At 45.4% G+C, this 17,666-nt stretch overlaps 1 protein-coding gene across 1 annotated transcript in view; it reads left to right on the top strand.

Moving 5' to 3' along the window:
- The window catches only part of SLC26A8 (solute carrier family 26 member 8), a 69,212-nt gene extending 52,013 nt beyond the window's left edge, over positions 1-17,199 (top strand). Inside the window, exons 13-21 of the mRNA XM_003356617.4 lie at positions 1,882-1,977; positions 3,250-3,356; positions 3,444-3,513; positions 4,342-4,434; positions 4,545-4,673; positions 10,098-10,478; positions 14,407-14,461; positions 14,564-14,748; positions 16,163-17,199. Coding sequence (XP_003356665.3) covers positions 1,882-1,977; positions 3,250-3,356; positions 3,444-3,513; positions 4,342-4,434; positions 4,545-4,673; positions 10,098-10,478; positions 14,407-14,461; positions 14,564-14,748; positions 16,163-16,504 — 1,458 coding nt within the window. The 3' untranslated portion in view covers positions 16,505-17,199. The remainder of the gene's footprint in view (positions 1-1,881; positions 1,978-3,249; positions 3,357-3,443; positions 3,514-4,341; positions 4,435-4,544; positions 4,674-10,097; positions 10,479-14,406; positions 14,462-14,563; positions 14,749-16,162) is intronic.

Below are 17,666 nucleotides of genomic sequence, written 5' to 3'. Positions count from 1 at the left end.
GTTAACAATGGTTATCTCTTATGATGGAAATTACATATAACTTCAATTCTTCTTTACCCATGAGCATGTCTTATCTTCATATTCAGAAAGGTAAAATTTTATTGTATAGTGTTTCATGAAAAGATTTGTTTCTTCTTCATACTCCACACCTCAAGCCAAAAATCTTGTAAAAGCCATAGGAAGTTGAATATCTTAGCTTTTCTACCACATCTCCCTGCAAACTGCAGATATTTTTGGAGATCCTTGACGGGAGAGAAGATTAAGATGGGAAAGAAGTAATTTCTGCTGACTTCATCTTTGTCCTTTCCTCCTCTACCAACCGTTGAGTCCAACTGGTCTCTGAGGAACCCCAGAAAATCAGAGTCAGCCTGGACCCAAGCCATGCCTGACGGTAGAGTCAGTGCTAGTTCCCAGGCAGAGTGATATAGCAGAGAAGATGGCTAGGACAGGATGAGAAGTGTTTCTTAAATTAGGTTAGATTCTACTTTGAGGCCTGTTGAGTTTACATCCCTATGGGCATCAATCTTCATTTTCTCACATTTAAGAAACTTTCTTTCCATTAGAAAAGGAAACATGCTTACTTTTAAAACTTTGGAATATTCATAGTAGATATAAATCTTTTTTTTTAGATGGATTGATTACACACTGAGGTGGAAGTCCCTGAAGTCACACTCACAAACTGCTATTAACATTTTGGCATATATCTAACCAATGCTATTTTCTAGGACGAGATGGTACTTTGCATAATTGTGGTCTAACTGTACACACAATCTTTAATTTAATATATAGCATGATACTCCATGCTATAGCTTAATCGTTTTCCTATTATTGGATAATTATGCTGTCTGAATTTTTGTTATTATAGATAATGGTGAGCAACTTTGTACATCTACCCTATTCTATCTTTAAGGATAGATTTATAAGAGTAAAACAAAAGTGTGATATGAAAGCATATCAGGTTTTTTGTTGTTGTTGTTGTTTTGCTTTTTAGGGCCACACCCATGGCGTATGGAGGTTTGGAGACTGGGGGTCGAATCAGAGCTACAGCTGCTGGCCTATGCAACAGCCGTGGCAACACCGGATCTTTAACCCACTGAGCGAGGCCAAGGATTGAACCCGAGTCCTCATGGGTGCTAGTCAGATTCATTTCCGCTGCACCACAATGGGAACTCCCAGCATTTTTCCATATGTTGCCGAATTTTTTCCAAAAGAGCAATACTCAATGCTCATTGTTATGGGGTGTCTTCAATGTTTAAAATTTGCTAATTTGATGGACAAAAAACAGTATCCCATTGCTGAAATAATTATACTGCATAATCATTTGACTTGAAAAAAGCCCAATTGAAACTACTTAGAGTTTCTGTGAGTTTCCTTTAATTTGCCATCCCATCTGAGAATGGTTTGTAAGCAACACCGGTAACATAGACTATGTCAAGCAAACCAGGCAAAGCAAGGCCAGGTAGGCAGAAATAAGACAAAGGGTAAGAGGTGCCAGTCTCCCTGTGGGTCTTGCCTCCTACCCCAAAAGTGATGACACTGAAATAGAAGGGGCTGGATGAATCAGAGCCTGTTTACTCTTCTTCTCACTGTCTGAGTGAGTAACCAATGATCTGAATTGACAAGGGGCTTGTGGTAGCTGTACGGGTCCCATCAGTGCTTTGCCTTGTCTTGTGTGTTTGACTAATTATGGATATGAGCAGAGAAAAATTCGGAGAACACTTATTTGATTACGCAATGAGTTGAAGCATGGGCATGGTATGAATGATCAATGCATAATATCTCTCGAGTGGCAAGGCTGACTAACTCTGTGGTTCCTTTGTGGAAATTTGAGAGTTTTAGCCTGGAAAGGAGAATGAAGCAGGGTTTATCTTCTCCCCACAGGCTGTGCTGGCTGGTATTATTCTGAGCAACGTCCTACCCTACCTTGAAACCATGTACAACCTACCCACTCTATGGAAGCAGAACCAGTGTGACTGTGTGAGTGTAGATGCACTGGCTGAGGTAGGGAAGGACAGAGGGGGAGGCTGCAGGAGGGGAAGAGGACGAACGAAAGAGATCGATATGAAGGACACTAGTGACCCTTTGATGCCTAGAACTCTACTTTAAAAAGGGCAGAGGGGAGTTCCCTTCGTGGCTCAGCAGAAACACATCTGACTAGTATCCAGATGTGGTTGGATCTGGCATTGCTGTGGCTGTGGTGTAGGCCGGCAGCTACAGCTCTGATTTGATCCCTAGCCTGGGAACCTCCATATGCCGCGGGTGCAGCCCTAAAAAGACCGAAAAGGGGGGGGGGTCCAAGGTTATTGGTGCATGGAAATAGAGACCCCATTCCAACTATGCTGCAATTATATAAAGATCTAGTAAAAAGGGTTTATCATACATGGCATATGTAAGTGATTTTTAATGCAATTAATAGAAATACACTCCAGGAGAGGAGACACAAATCCCAATAAGAGAAGGAGATGTCTAGCCAGGAAGAGTAACTGATGGAGCGCTCTCTTTGCGCACAAAACTGGGGGACATAAAGGTGAAACAGCAAAGCGTAAATGATGGGGGATGTAATACAATGAGGAGAAGGACCCAGTAGAGGCAAAGCAGTAGGAAAGGGGATTGTTTGGGGATCCCAGTCCTTTCAAAGTTAAGAGGGCACATGGTCCAATACACAAGCAGAGCTTTTGGTCTAAGGAGAAGGGCTGGCCTCCCAACAGAACTGGAGAGAATGAGGGCAGGCTGAGTGCAGACACTGACTGATAAGTGGCAGTTGGAAGGGGAGGCAAATATTTAATGGAGTTTCAGCCTAGCTTCTTTGTGAGAATGACCTGCTGGGGGCAATGGAGAAGGTGGTGGGACAGGAGCTTGAGAAGGATGTTTAAGATTCCTGATAACTATGATGGGTCTTAAAATAGCAACCACTAATTTGGCGAGCTTTCTGGGTTGCCTTACAAATAGTATTTCTAGTCTCAAAAAATCCTATAAAGTAGATACTAATGTCCCTATTTTTTCACAGAGGGGAACTGAGGTTTTAAGAGAGAACTGGAAACGCAACCAAGGATGCATGAAAGAATCGCTAGGCAGCCTTGGGACTCAATCTTTTGTGAGGGCATCCATCCACAGGGCTGTGGAATTTGTCCTCTAAATCCCAGGTGTTGGGAGAGACAGGGTAAAGGTGCGGTGAGAAAAAAAGACCTGTGATTTTCTCTGTGCTGTTTGTTACCGTGGTTTCCTTTTCCCTTCTCTCTTGCCCATAAGATCATTTGGGTGGTGACATTCACATCTGCAATTGCCCTGGGCCTGGACGTCGGACTACTTGTTGCAGTAGCTTTTACCTTCTTTATCATCACTGTTCAGTCACACAGGTACTCTGTCTCAGGTAACAGGAGGTGGGTTGTGGCAAGATAAGGCAACCATGACCTAAAGGCAAGTAAATGCATTTTGCTTTTCAGAACTAAGATTCTCCTCCTGGGTCAGATCCCTAATACCAATATTTATAGAAGCATCCACGACTACCGGGAGGTGAGGATCCGAACCAGTCCCAAGGATAGGGTGGGCCGGGCATGCTGCTTAGTTTTTCCACAAAACCCCTTTGCTCTCGGGTCTGCTGCACTACAGATATGAATTTACAGAGGCGGGAGAGTGACGAAGCCGGTTGAGGATAATTTTAAAATGTTCTTTAGCGGGAGGAAGGCCAAGTAAAAGAGAGGAGTAGGGAAATGGAGGGGGAAAGCAGAAACAGGAAAAGCAGTAGGTGAAGATGGGAGGAAGGAACTTGCTAGTTCTTACCTCTTATAACGAATACAAAAGAAAGAGGAAGGAAGGAGGGCAGGAAGGGAGGGAGGAAGGGAGGAGTTCCCATTTTGGCTCGGCGGGTTAAAAACCCAATTAGTATCCACAAGGATGAGGGTTTGATCCCTGGCCTCACTCAGTGGGTTAAGGATCTGGCGTTGCTGCAAGCTTTGGTGTAAGTCACAGACGCTGCTTAGATCTGGAATTGCTGCAGCTGTGGTGTAGGCCAGCAGCTGCAGCTCCGATTTGACCCCTAGCCTGGGAGCTTCTATATTGCCCTAAAAAGATGACGACAACAAAAAAATACAGATTCTCAGAGTTCCCTTTGTAGTGCATCGGGTTAAGGATCTGGCACTGGCACGGCTTTGGCTCAGGTAGCATTTGTGGCTCAGGTTTGATCCCTGGCCCCTAGAACTGCTGCTCGCTGAGAGTGCAACCCATAAAAACAAAAACAAACAAAAATAATAGAAATTCTCCAAGAATTTCTAAAGACTTCTTTTTTTTCTTACTCCACCAAAAAGCCGAGAAATGTCCCTCAAGTTTATATTTGTCCTGCAGGTTACAAACATTCCAGGAGTGAAGATCTTCCAGTGCTGCAACGCCATAACATTTGTCAATGTTTACTACCTAAAGCGCAAGCTGTTAGAGGAGGTGAGGGCTTTCCTCCTCTGCTTTCCTTTCCCTACCTGCTTCCCTCCCCCTCCCCAAGTCCTCTCCTCCCACCCCCCTCACCTACACAACCCTTTCGAGTTATCTTTCAGGTTGAAATGGTAATGGTGCCCCTTTCAGAAGAAGAAATGTACCGCCTGTTTAATAACGAAGAGGGCTCACAGCGTGGAAAGATGTGTCGGTGTTTCTGCAACTGTGATGAAGTGGAGCCACCGCCCAGGGTGAGAAACACCTCTTTTTCTCTGCATTTTTCCCCACATTGTATAAAGAAGTGCCCTAGAAGAAGAAGAAGGAAAAGAAAATCTAAACCCACTCAGGAATTTTTAACTCTTAGATGGACCATTGGAAATCAAAGATTTCTACTCAGAAATGGAGACCCAGGTTCCCCTCTAAGGTTCAGATCCTGCCCTGAAAGTAGGTGGGAGACCTGACTCCTGTCTCCCTTCTCCCTGAACCGGCAGCAACTTAACTGAGCCCAGAGCACAGTTTGCCTGCTGGGATTGTACCTGTTTCCCTGACTTTTATTTCAGCTGCCTGGCTATAGATGTCTGAAAGTGAGTGACTTAAAGACTGTTTTCTTTTTTTTTTTTTTTTTTTTTTTTTTTGTCTTTTGTCTTTTTTTTTTTGTCTATTGTTGTTGTTGTTGCTGTTGTTGCTGTTGTTGCTGTTTCTTGGGCCGCTCCCGCGGCATATGGAGGTTCCCAGGCTAGGGGTTGAATCGGAGCTGTAGCCACCGGCCTACGCCAGAGCCACAGCAACGCGGGATCCGAGCCGCGTCTGCGACCTACACCACAGGTCACGGCAACGCCGGATCGTTAACCCACTGAGCAAGGGCAGGGATCGAACCCGCAACCTCATGGTTCCTAGTCGGATTTGTTAACCACTGCGCCACGACGGGAACTCCTAAAGACTGTTTTCTAATTGGAGTCAGGACAAGGTCAAGACGGCTGGGGTCCCCAAGGATCTGTCGGAGTCCCCTGATGTCTGCCTGTGACCAGGGAAACGATGATGGGAGGAGTGGAGGGCGGAGAAGCACAGATGGGGATTTGACAGCATCGGAAGATTATCCTAGCTGATGAGTTACAGTGCTCATTAATTTCAGACTCAGATTTGGTCTAAATATTCCCTTCCCTCCAAGCAGGGCTGTTCATTTCTAGCTTCAAGGCCTTTCACTCAGTCTTTGCCTACACCCTGGAGGAGCAGCTCTATCTACACACACACGTTCCCCACCAACAAACACCTCCCTTCCCCCTCCTCGCACGGTCCCTACAAACACCAGGCCCCCCTCTCTCATTCCTATACATCCTACTGGAGCATAGCTTCTACTAAACTCCCAGAAAATAGTAAATTCCCTGCCAGGAGGACAGAATTAACACTATCTCTAATATTTATTTTGTATCCACACTGCGCTGAGTATTGTAGATGGTATTTGCAGAGCATCATAAAATAATTTTGAGGTGTTCTCATTGTGGCTCAGTGGGTTAAGGACCCAGTGTTGCCACAAGGCTGGGATCTGGTGTTGCCATGGCCACGGGGTAGGCCACAGCTACAGCTCTGATTTTACCCCTGGACCAGGAACTTCCGTGTGCCACAAGTATGACCTTAAAAAGAAAAAGAGTACATTTCTGAGTAGAATATCATCTTCTAATATTTATTGAGCTCATACTATGTGCCTAGAACTATGACGCTATGAAAAAGGAAAAAGAATTTGTAGGGACCTCTGTCTCCAGGTAGTTCTTTTTTCTTTTTAACTGTGATATAAAGCACATAACATAAAAGCTGCCATCTTAACCCTTTTTAAGTGTACGGTAGTGTTAAATATATTCTCATTGCTGTGCAATCCTTACTACAATCTATCTCCAGCACTTCTTCATCTTGCAAAACTGGAACTCAGACCCAGCCCCTGGCAACCACTGTTTTCCTTTCTGTTTCCATGATTTTTTTTTTTTTTTTTTTTTTTTTTTGTCTTTTGTCTCTTTAGGGCCGTACCCATGGCATATGGAGGTTCCCAGGCTAGGTGTCTCATCTGAGCTGTAGCTGCCGGCCTGCGGCAGAGCCACAGCAACGCCAGATCTGAGCCGCATCTGTGACCAACACCACAGCTCACGGCAATGCCGTATCCTTAACCCACTGAGCAAGGCCAGGGATCGAACCCGCAACTTCGTGGTTCCTAGTTGGATTTGTTTCCACTGTGCCACATCGGGAACTCCTGTTTCTATGAATTTGACTACTCCAGATACCGCATCTAAATGGAATCATACAGTATTTGTCTTTTTGCAACTGTCTTATTTTACTTTGCATGATGTCCTCCACATTCATCCAAATTGCTCTGTTTAAAAAAAAAAAAAAAGTTTTTTCATGGAAAACTTGAACATATAATAAAGTAGAAACAAGTATAATGAGCCATTATATACCCACCATATATTTTAAGATTTATCACCTCATAGCCCATCTGATTTCATCTATACCCCTATCCACCAGCAGCCCCTCAGAATTACAGGATTATTTTGAAGCAGTTCATGGAGTTTTATTTTTTATTTTTTTTATTTTTTTTTTTTATAAAATATGGATATATTATGGAAATCAGTATGGTTTTCCAGCAAGTTCATGGAACAGAGACTTTTTGGATGAATGGATATTTTGAAGAGCTAGTGGGAAAAGGTTCTGAGGTGATTTTTTTTTTTCATCAATAAGTTGCATTGCAGGTCTACATGAGATGTAGTCAATTATTGAGAACTTCAACTTTAATATGGATTAAGTGAACTTTTACTCCCACCCATCCCATCAGATGGTCATATTCATTGCTCTGCAGGCATATGTTTTTTTTTTATTTTCCCACTGTACAGCAAGGGGGTCAGGTCATCCTTAGATGTATACATTGCAGTTACAGTTTTTTCCCCCACCCTTTCTTCTGTTGCGACAGTTCATGGAGTTTTAAATCAATCTAGGAAAACAACTCTGTATTAATGTGACACTTAAGGCTATCATTGTATTTTATCAATCCAAAAATATACATTTTTCCACATCTCTGAAATTTAGGTGTATTGTACAATTGACAGCAATATTATAGTTTGTTTGTTTCTTGATAGTACAAAAAGTAGTGGTGCATCTTAAAACTGATGAAATAGGATAGTACCATACTGTTATGTTCTAAAGTGTGTGTTTAGGAGCTCCTGCTGTCACAAACGGGATGGGCAGTGACTTGGGAGTGCTGGGACACAGGTTTTTTTCCCTGGCCTAGCACCATGGGTTAGGGATCCGGTGTTGCTGAAGCCTCGGCTTGGTTCAAAGCTCAGCTCAGATCTGATTCCTGGCCCAGGAATTCCATATGCCTCAGAGCAGCCAATTTTTTTTTTTTTCTTTTTAGGGCCGTATCTATGGCATATGGAGGTTCCCAGGCTAGGGGTCTAATCGGAGCTACAGCTACTGGCCTACACCACAGTCACAGCATCATGGGATCCACGCTGTATCTGCGACCTCCACCACAGCTCATGGCAACGCCAGATCCTTAACCCACTGAGTAAGGCCAGGGATCAAACCCAAAACCTCATGGTTCCTAGTCGAATTCATTTTCACTGGGCCACAATGGGAACTCCCCCCATTTTTTTTAAGTGTATGTTTATACTCTAACAACCTCAAGACTTCGGATAAAGAGAGATCTGGCATGAACTCAAAAAGATAGTAATGGCCCTAAGCTGGGCAGGAGAGAAAAATTTGGATTCACATAAGGTAGGAAAAGGGAAGACTCCTGGTCCATGAACCAGCTTGGACAGACACTCAGGCCAAAATAAGCACAGGGTCCTCAGAGGAAGAGGTATGGTCTGGGCAGCAAGTTCAGGCAGACCCAGCATGAGTGGACTGTGAAAGCCCTTGAAAGACAAGCGTATAGAGTAGATGGAAAGAAGGGAGAGACTTTCGGAGGTTTTCCTCTGCCCGGAGGACCCTGTACCTCTCAGGCCTGGCCTCAGTGACTTCTCGCCTTTGAAATGTGATATTATTTGTCCACACCGTTTTTTTTTTTTTTTTTTTTTTTTTTTGCAGTGCAAATACCTACTACCTTGTATAGTTTTTATCCTTACTTTTCCCCCTATTTTTATTACTTATTATTTTTAAATTTTATTTATTTTTTTTTACTTCTTTAGGGCCGCACCCATGGCAAATGGAAGTTCCCAGGCAAGGGGTTGAATCAGAGCTGTAGCCTCCAGTCTACACCACAGCCACAGCAATGCCAGGTCCAAGCCATGTCTGTGATTGATACCACAGCTCATGGCAATGCCGGATCCTTAGCGCACTGAGCAGGGCTAGGGATCAAACCTGTGTCCTCATGGATACTAGTCTGGTTTGTTACTGCTAAGCTACAATGGGAACCCCACCCCCCCACTCCCATTTTTAAAGTTTATTTTACAAGCAACATTATTAGAACAACAGATTTTTCTTAAAGAAACATCACCCCAAATTATACCACTCTAGCAAACAAACTTCATTTTCCATGTGCCCTACAGTTCTTGTCCATAGAGGTTGTTATTCACACTTTATGGACATAGGCCCACTCCCCTGGTAGAATCTAATCCCTGTGACTGTAGAGGCAGCTCTCACATCCTTCACACTATTGTACTCCCTGTGCTTGGTACTGTCCGCAAGTGATGGCAGGTACTTCAGGCCTATCAGGAGGACGGAAGGAGTGAAAGGCAAAGATAGCCATGCTCAACTTTTGGCTTCTTAAGGAAGTCTGACAGAAGACAGCCATACACTGATAAAAGATGTTGAAAAAGAGACTGACGGAAGAAATTCTTCAAAGTAGTAGTAGGTGCTGGAGACTGATTAGAACCCATGGACAAGGGAAAGGAATAAATCAAAGATGATGTTAGAGGGAGTTCCTGTCGTGAACTGTGTTGTGAACAGCAGAAATGAATCTGACTACATCCATGAGGACGCAGGTTCAATCCCTGCGTCCCCTCCCTCAGTGGGTTAAGGATCCAGTGTTGCCCTGAGCTGGGGTGGAGGTGGCAGACAAGGCTCGGATCTGGCGTTGCTGTGGCTGTGGTGTAGGCCAGTGGCTACAGCTCCCTAGCCTGGGAACCTCCATATGCCTCAGGTGTGGCTCTAAAAAAAAAAAAAAAAAAAAAAGATGATATTGGAGTTCCCATTGTGGCTTAGTGGGTTAAGAAACTGACTAGTATCCTTGAGGAAGTGGGTTTGATTCCTGGTCTCGCTCAGCGGGTTAGGATCCGGCATTGCCATGGGCTGTGGTGTAGGTCACAGACACGGCTCGGATCTGGCATGGCTGTGCCTGTGGTGTAGGTCAGCAGCTGCAGTTCTGATTGGACCCCTAGCCTGGAATTTCCATATGCCTCAGGTGCAGCCCTAAGAAAAAGAAAAAAGACGGCTCTTAAATCTTGCTCACTAGAACAATGGTTAAGCCCTTGATGCATGTGGGGACGTTGGGAGGGATGTACTGTGAGTGGTGCGGATAAGGAAAGATGAAGTCACACGCTAGAAGTGACAGTGAGAGTGTCGTGCGTAGTCTGTGGAGAAGTTTCCTAAGAGAGAAGGGAGTGCATTAGCAGACAGAAACAGCACAGTTGCAGGCACTTCCAGCCCTTGGCTGAGTCTTACCAGCGTCCCCCCCTAACTCTGTGTCCCAGTTTATTTACACAGAACGATATGAAAGTAAATGGGACCGGAACTCATCCTCCATTAACCTGATCCGCTGCTCACGCTTAGAGAGCGTGGACACAAGCCAAAGTACATCCGATGACCAAGCACCATATGTGATGTCTTCCACATCCCAGAGAAATAACAACTACGAGGAGGTGGAGAAAGCCTGGCCCTCTGGTGACCCCTCTAGAAGCATCTCGACACTCCCTGAGGTTTCTGAAAGTCAGCTGAGGGAAAGAACACTCCTGCCTTACTCGAGTATGTCCCTTCTACCTCCTCCACCTCTTCCACCCCAAATCCACACCATCATCCTGGACTTCTCCATGGTGCATCTTGTGGATGCACATGCGTCGGTCGTATTAAGACAGGTAGGTACTGAGGAGGCTTTTGCAAGAGCTCTGATCCCCTCCTACGCCCCCTCCCCGCCAGCCCCTAGCCCAAATCCAGCACTGATCCCCTGCTGTGTGACCCCTAGGCCACTAGAAACCTGAATCCTGAAGACAGTTTAAGGTCAACCAGAATAAAAAGAAAATGAAGCAATTCTGATTTATTAAACTGGGGTTGGTTGCCTAGGCATGGCATATTACCTCTCAAGAACTGAGAAACAGAAAGCTCTTAACACCATTGAAACATCAATCTGTGCCACACCCAGCAACTCCCAGCATATCCTGAAAGTTAGCTACAAACATTTTCAGGAAATAGTTCACATGCTACAGAAAAAAGCTCACCAAGAGTCCTCCACGACTCAGCTGCTCTAAGGCACTGAGATTTAGAGTTTCCTGGTGGTTCAGTGGGTTAAGGATCCAGCTTTGTCATGGCTGTAGCACAGGTCACTGCTGTGCAGCAGGTTGATGCCCAGCCCAAGAACTTCCGTATGCTTGCAGGCATGACCAAAAAGGAAGGCAAAGATGAAGAAGGAGAAGGGGAGGAAGGAAAGGCATTCATATTTGAAGAAGTTGTGATGAAATGACGCCCCAAGCCTGGGGCTGCCTGGTCCAGTACCTAGATGATCTTCCCCAGTTGCCTCTTCATTGACTGCATCTTTGGGTGAAAAGGGCAGCAAAGAGTTTTCTTTCCAAAGCTGTGTTCCCTGAGTTCTAGCTTCTCTCCCACTTTTTGCTTTCTCAGAATGTTTTCACTTCTCTTCTTGTACAATATGGACAGTTTAGGTATACAACTAACCATATTGGTTTTATTGCTTAATGTCTGATAAGTACACTATCTTTTCTTCCAGCCGGCTTATCTCAGTGTTCAGTGCTCCATACACCCCTGTTCCCACTGGCCATGGCTTAGGTTCACACACCCCGAACCTGCTCACTTCCTGGCTCTGACTTCGCCCACTTATTTCTGAGATACGCTCCTTTGGCTGACTTTCTTCCTTTTATCCTCAGATCCTATTTTATCAAAATATTTATAAATATTTTATTCTATTTCTTATTCCTAAGGGAATACGATTCTGTCTTAAGTGAGTCCAGCTCCTTTTTGATCTAAGACAGTAGGAAGCTCCTCATAGTAGAAAGAACTCCGGGTGGCAGTCCGTGGCTCTGTGCTCTGTCCTGGCTTTACTACTGCTCGCTGTCTGTCGGACCCGAGGTAACTTAATTGCACTGAGCCTTGGTTTCCTCCTCTAGAAAATGAGAGGCTTGGAGGAGATTAATGTTAAGGGCTTTCCCATCCATGAGATCTTCTCCCCAGCAACCCTTCCACCCCATCTTCAGACTCAAATATACTTGATAATATCTTGTCTTTGGGACTTTTCCAGCTTAGGTTGTACTGCTGGGCTGTGTTCTCTGAGTCTCACACTGTCGTTGCAACTTTAGATTTCGTTGACTCTGCATTGAATGCCTACTATGTGCTAGACTGACCTGGGCACATGATGCGTGCTATCTCATTTCGTTCTCACAACAGCCTTGAGAGACAAGCCTATTTCCCCCAAGAGTCCTGGGCTCACAGCTAGTGAGGGGTCTGTCCTGTACCAGAACTGAAAGCATCTGACTCATATCACTCCTCCGCCTGCTCTGTAGCACATCTGTGCCACTCTCGCCACCTCTCCCTCCTCTCATCCTCCATTTCTGCAGAGGCACCGTGTGTTCTGGTCCTTGGCATGACCCTTCCACCCCCAGCCTACGCTGATGACTCTCCACTCCAGCCCCGTCACTGAGGCAACGTCCAGCACCTTAACTTCATAGCCTTCAGGGAGTCACGGTGCACTCTCGCACTTTAAAAATGCAGGCTCCTCCGCAGGTGTCTGCCCCCGTGTGTGTTCCGGGTCCGAGGTCAGGGCATTTGAGAAGAGTGATTCTTCTGATGCTGGCATCACTGAGGCCCAGCTCGTCCTCACCCTCCACAGCGCTGTGCTCTTTGCTTTGTTTTGTACCACCGGGTGAGAGGAAATCATTCCATTTTGTTTACTTTACAACTGAAAACTTAAACCCACGAAGAAAAATCCCAATAGTCATTCTTATTAGAGACAACCACTCAACTTAAGCTTCTTAATTCATAAGATTTTAAGCTCCCACTGCTTGTCATTTAGAGTGTGTCTACAGTGGCTCCTCACCACATGACTTTCTGATTTACCATATGATCAAGAACAACTTTCTTTTCTTTTTTTTTAATAATGATTTTTATTTTTCCATTATAGCTGATTTACAGTGTTCCGTCAATTTTCTGCTGCACAGCAAGGTGACCCAGTCACACATACCTGTATACATTCTTTTTTCTCACATTATCATGCTCTATCACAAGTGACCAGACATAGTTCCCAGCACTATACAGTGGAAGAATGACTTTCTCATCTTGCCTTGGGAGTGAAAGAAATAGAGCCTGTCTGTTTCATTTGTTTCTTTTGACACTTTTAACTTAGTGTGGGTGGTTGGAATTTGTTCAGTCTCAAAGTATCAAAATTAATGGTGACTTGCTTTGAATGGAACATTAAGATTTAAAAAAAGATTTATAACCGCAGAGCATACACATATATTGACTGAGGTAAAGCCTTGAGGTCAGTATCTGAGGTTTATTAACCTGATATTACATATCTGATGTTTTACTCAAGTCAAATACAACTTTGCAGAGAAGCTCTGAATGTGACCCTCAGTGCTCCTGAATCTATGCCCAACTATATCACTTGACCACCTCTGGGCCACAGTTTTGCCACCTCTGCTCAGTGAGCTCCAGAGATGGGGGGGGGGTCATAGGCAAACACAAAACAATAATCCCAAAATGTGGTTGTTCATGGGGACCATCCAGTGTGTTCCCACCAGCTTCTATCCGAGCACCGTCCTCACATGAACGTTACCTTTTCCTGTGAATTCTGTCCCCACTTGAGACCATGGGCAACCCCCTCTCACTCTGCACCCCACACGAGCCCGTCTGATTCTCTTTGGTTGTCCTGGCACCTTAGACATTTTCTGCCACATAGCCATTCACTCATCCAACATTTCCAGGGCTGAACGGAATGCAGAGGTAATATAGCCCAGGAAAGTGAACAACTGAAGAGGTTTTAAAATTCAGCTAATGAGAGTTCCTGTTGTGGCACAGTGGTTGACGAATCCGTCTAGGAACCATGAGGTTGTGGGTTCGATCCCTGGCCTCTCTCAGTGGGTTAAGATCCAGCGTTGCCGTGAGCTGTGGTGTAGGTTGCAGATGCGGCTTGGATCCTGAGTTGCTGTGGCTCTGGTGTAGGCAGGTGGCTACAGCTCTGATTAGACCCCTAGCCTGGGAACCTCCATATGCTGCGGGAGCGGCCCAAGAAATGGCAAAAAGACCAAAAAAAAAAAAAAAAAAAAAAAAGCCCCAAGAAAAGCCTACTCTCTCCTACCAAAGAGCTAAGAAGAGGCAGCCTCACATGACATAAACCTTTTCAAGAAGAAATGCCCTATTCCAACAAAACACCAAATGAAAAAAAAATTAAAAATAAATAAATAAAATTCAGCTAATGAGGGAGTTCCCATTGTGGTGCAGTGGTAATGAACCCAACTAGTATTCATGAGGATGCGGGTTTGATTCCTGGTCTCGCTCAGCGGGTTAAGGATCCGGCGTTGCCGTGAGCTGTGGTGTAGGTCGCAGACACAGCTTGGATCTAGCATTGCTGTGGCTGTGGCTGTGGCCGGCAGCTGCAGCTCCAATTTGACCCCTAGTCCGGAAACTTCCATATGCCATGGGTGCAGCCCTAAAAAGGAAAATAATAAATAAATAAATAAATAAATAAATAAATAAATAAATAAAATGCACCTGATGAAAAGTCTCTTTCCTACTGAGTGTGAATATCTCTCACACTGATCCACTCTCTCCCCACAGATGTGCAATGCTTTCCAAAACATCAACCTTTTGGTGCTCATTGCGGGGTGTCACTGTGAGTAACCTTCGTCCTAAGAAGAGGGCTGTGTTTTCTGCATCCTGGATGCTCTGTTCCCCAGGTTTCTGACCCTATATGTGTTCCCCATTTGGTTTGTAGCATCTGTGGTCAGGACATTTGAGAAGAATGATTTCTTTGACTCTGGCATCAGCAAGGCCCAGCTGTTCCTCACCCTCCATGACGCTGTGCTGTTTGCTTTGTCAAGGAAGTTGCCGGACTCCTCCGAGTTAAGTGTGGACGAATCTGAGACAGTGATCCAGGAAACCTACTCAGAAACAGAAAAGGTTGGATGATGTGAAGCATCGGGGCAGGGAGGGAGGCGAGGGTGAGGAGGAGGGAGACACTGAATCCGACAGAGATGAGCGATGTCCAGGGACAGTTTCTCGTGTGTCTGTCCCAGGATTTGAGATGCTGAAAGGCTCCCCTACTGCCTGGTAAATAGCAGTAAACCTGAGTCCCAAGTTCCCACACTGTCATGGCATATGGGTGCCATTCAGGATCCTTTCCCAACCGAAGACAGGGTTACCCACCCTAGCGGAGGCCTCAAGCATCCTTTAACATCAAGCGTGGTTAGTGCCAGTGCCATACCAATTGATACTTTTTTTTTTTTTTTTTGCTTTTTTTAGGGTCTCACCCGAAGCATATGGAGGTTCCCAGGCTAGGGGTCAAATTGGAGTTGCAGTACTGGTCTACATCCCACCACCACAGCGTGGGATCTGAGCCACATCTGCGACCTACACCACAGCTCACAGCAACACCAGATCCTTATAACCCACTGAACAAGGCCAGGGATCAAACCTGCATCCTCATGGATGCTGGTCAGGTTCACTACCACTGAGCCACGAAGGGAACTCCAATAAATATGTTTAAATATCTCCCTTAGCTATCCCTTTAGAATACCCCCTCCAACCTACCCTTGGGATGAATAATAAAACTGATAACTAGCAGAGATAAAGCTCTACCAGTCTAACTGCAGGGCTAGAGCAAAAGCTGAGGACCATAGATGGAGATAAAACCAAAGAAGACAGCAGGAAGCCAGGTCACGAAGGGCCTTATCTGCCAAGGATCACATTAGGGAGTTGAAAAACAAATAAAATCAAGAATAGAAGATGTTCTGGAAAGCTGCCAAGACCATTGCTATTCAAATGGTTTAAATGAAATCCAGCCTGGGTAGAAAAACTAAAGACATCAGAAGTTACGGAGTGATTGAGCCTAAAGAGCAGTAAGTAACTGAGGAACCAGAGGGTGCAAAGAAGATGAAAATCAAATTAAGTCCAGAAATATTTTCTACTTTGCTAGGAACCCATGATTTCTGGTACCTGAAGTCCTTCTGTATCCTGAAATTCCTTGGCTGTTCAAAAATTAAATGTGGTTGCGAAGTTTTTTTTTTTTTTGTCTTTTGTTGTTGTTGTTGTTGCTATCTCTTGGGCCGCTTCCGCGGCATATGGAGGTTCCCAGGCTAGGGGTCGAATCGGAGCTGTAGCCACTGGCCTACGCCAGAGCCACAGCAACGCGGGATCCGAGCCGCGTCTGCGACCTACACCACAGGTCACGGCAACGCCGGATCGTTAACCCACTGAGCAAGGGCAGGGACCGAACCCGCAACCTCATGGTTCCTAGTCGGATTCGTTAACCACTGCGCCACGACGGGAACTCCTGATTTCGAAGTTTTAACCCGTCAACTATGTGTTATTTCAGAATGGAGAATCAAGACACAAAATGAAGAGCAGTCTCACAGGAATCCCTAGAAATAAAACTTCAGGCTTTGCTGCACAGCAGGACCCAGTCACAGAGGAATCAGAGCTGGACATGGATCTGTATCCCACGCTGGAGTCACAACAAGAGACTGGGCTAGATCTGGACCTAGGTCTGGATCACCAGATGGAGCCTGAGTCAGAACTGGAGCCAGAAACTGAACCCGAGCCCGAGACCGAGACGGAGACAGAGCCTGAGTCCAGGCCCAGGGCTCAGGCATATCCTCGGCAGCAGTACTGGCCTCTGTATCAGCCTCCATCCTCCAGATCTCCACCTCAGACATAGTCAGGAGAGAGGAGATATCAACATAGGAATTCTCATACACCCAAGGGCAACACCACTGGGATCCCTTGTCGATTAACTGGGAATAAGCAGATGGGTTCCCGCAGCAAATCCTCCCCACCCCAGGGGGCCACTTGGTCTGGAGGCCTGACTAGTGACAGACCAGCTGTACCTGCTTTGGGATTCTTCCACTTGCTGGCCTTTCTTGCTCAGTGAGTATTGGGATCTCACGCCCAGATCCCAATACTCAATACCAAGAATTATCTCTGAATTCCATACTCAGGCTCACTTCATTTCACCTTCAACAGATATTCCACTGAAGGAGTTCCTCCTTCACAACCCTCATCTCTGCATCCCCTACCCCCACCCTGGGCCTCTCCAACTTACTCATCTCTGTTCCCCTTTCTCCAAGGAGATGAAGCTCAAATAAAAATATGTAACTCTAGTTACATTTGGATCCTTCCTGCATCTTCTCCCTTCTCTGTAATCTGTGTGCCGAAGGGAGTGTCGGGTAGAACAAGTGCCAGAAGTAGGTGGACATGGTGGGGGAAGAGATGAGCAAGGAAAAGAACAACTGGGTAGCATTTGTACGTTATATGCAGGTAATCTTCACTGAGCTGATGCAGTGGGAAATAGGTGGAAACAGGCAGGTTAAGTCAGGCCAGCCTGTGAAGGCTTATAGTACAAAGAACTGTTAGGCTGAAAGCACTTATGCCATCACTCCAAGGTCAGGATCTTATCCTGACAGTTTCAGAAGGCCAGTAAGCTGGACCAATTGATGATAATGTCAGCTCTAAAGAACTCCCCCGTCTTCAGATTCACATTCACCACTGCTTCTTTCTTAAAAGTTTTTTTTTTTTTTTTTTTTTTTTTTGGTCTTTTTGTCTTTTTTAGGGTCGAACCTGCAGCATATGGAGGTTCCCAGGCTAGGGGTCTAATCAGAGCCACAGCTGCCGGCCTACACCACAGCCACAACAACGCCAGATCCGAGCTGCATCTGCAGCCTGCACAACAGCTCATGGCAATGCAGGATCCTTAACCCACTGAGTGAGGCCAGGGACCAAACCCACAACCTCATGGTTCCTAGTCAGATTCGTTTCTGCTGCTCTGTGACGGGAATTCCTCTTACAAGTTTTTAAGGATATGGGCAATCTAGAATCTGTAG

The sequence above is a fragment of the Sus scrofa genome, chromosome 7 (genome assembly GCF_000003025.6).
Source record: "Sus scrofa isolate TJ Tabasco breed Duroc chromosome 7, Sscrofa11.1, whole genome shotgun sequence".
NCBI lineage: Eukaryota > Metazoa > Chordata > Mammalia > Artiodactyla > Suidae > Sus > Sus scrofa.
This window is presented reverse-complemented; position numbering and strand designations above follow the sequence as displayed.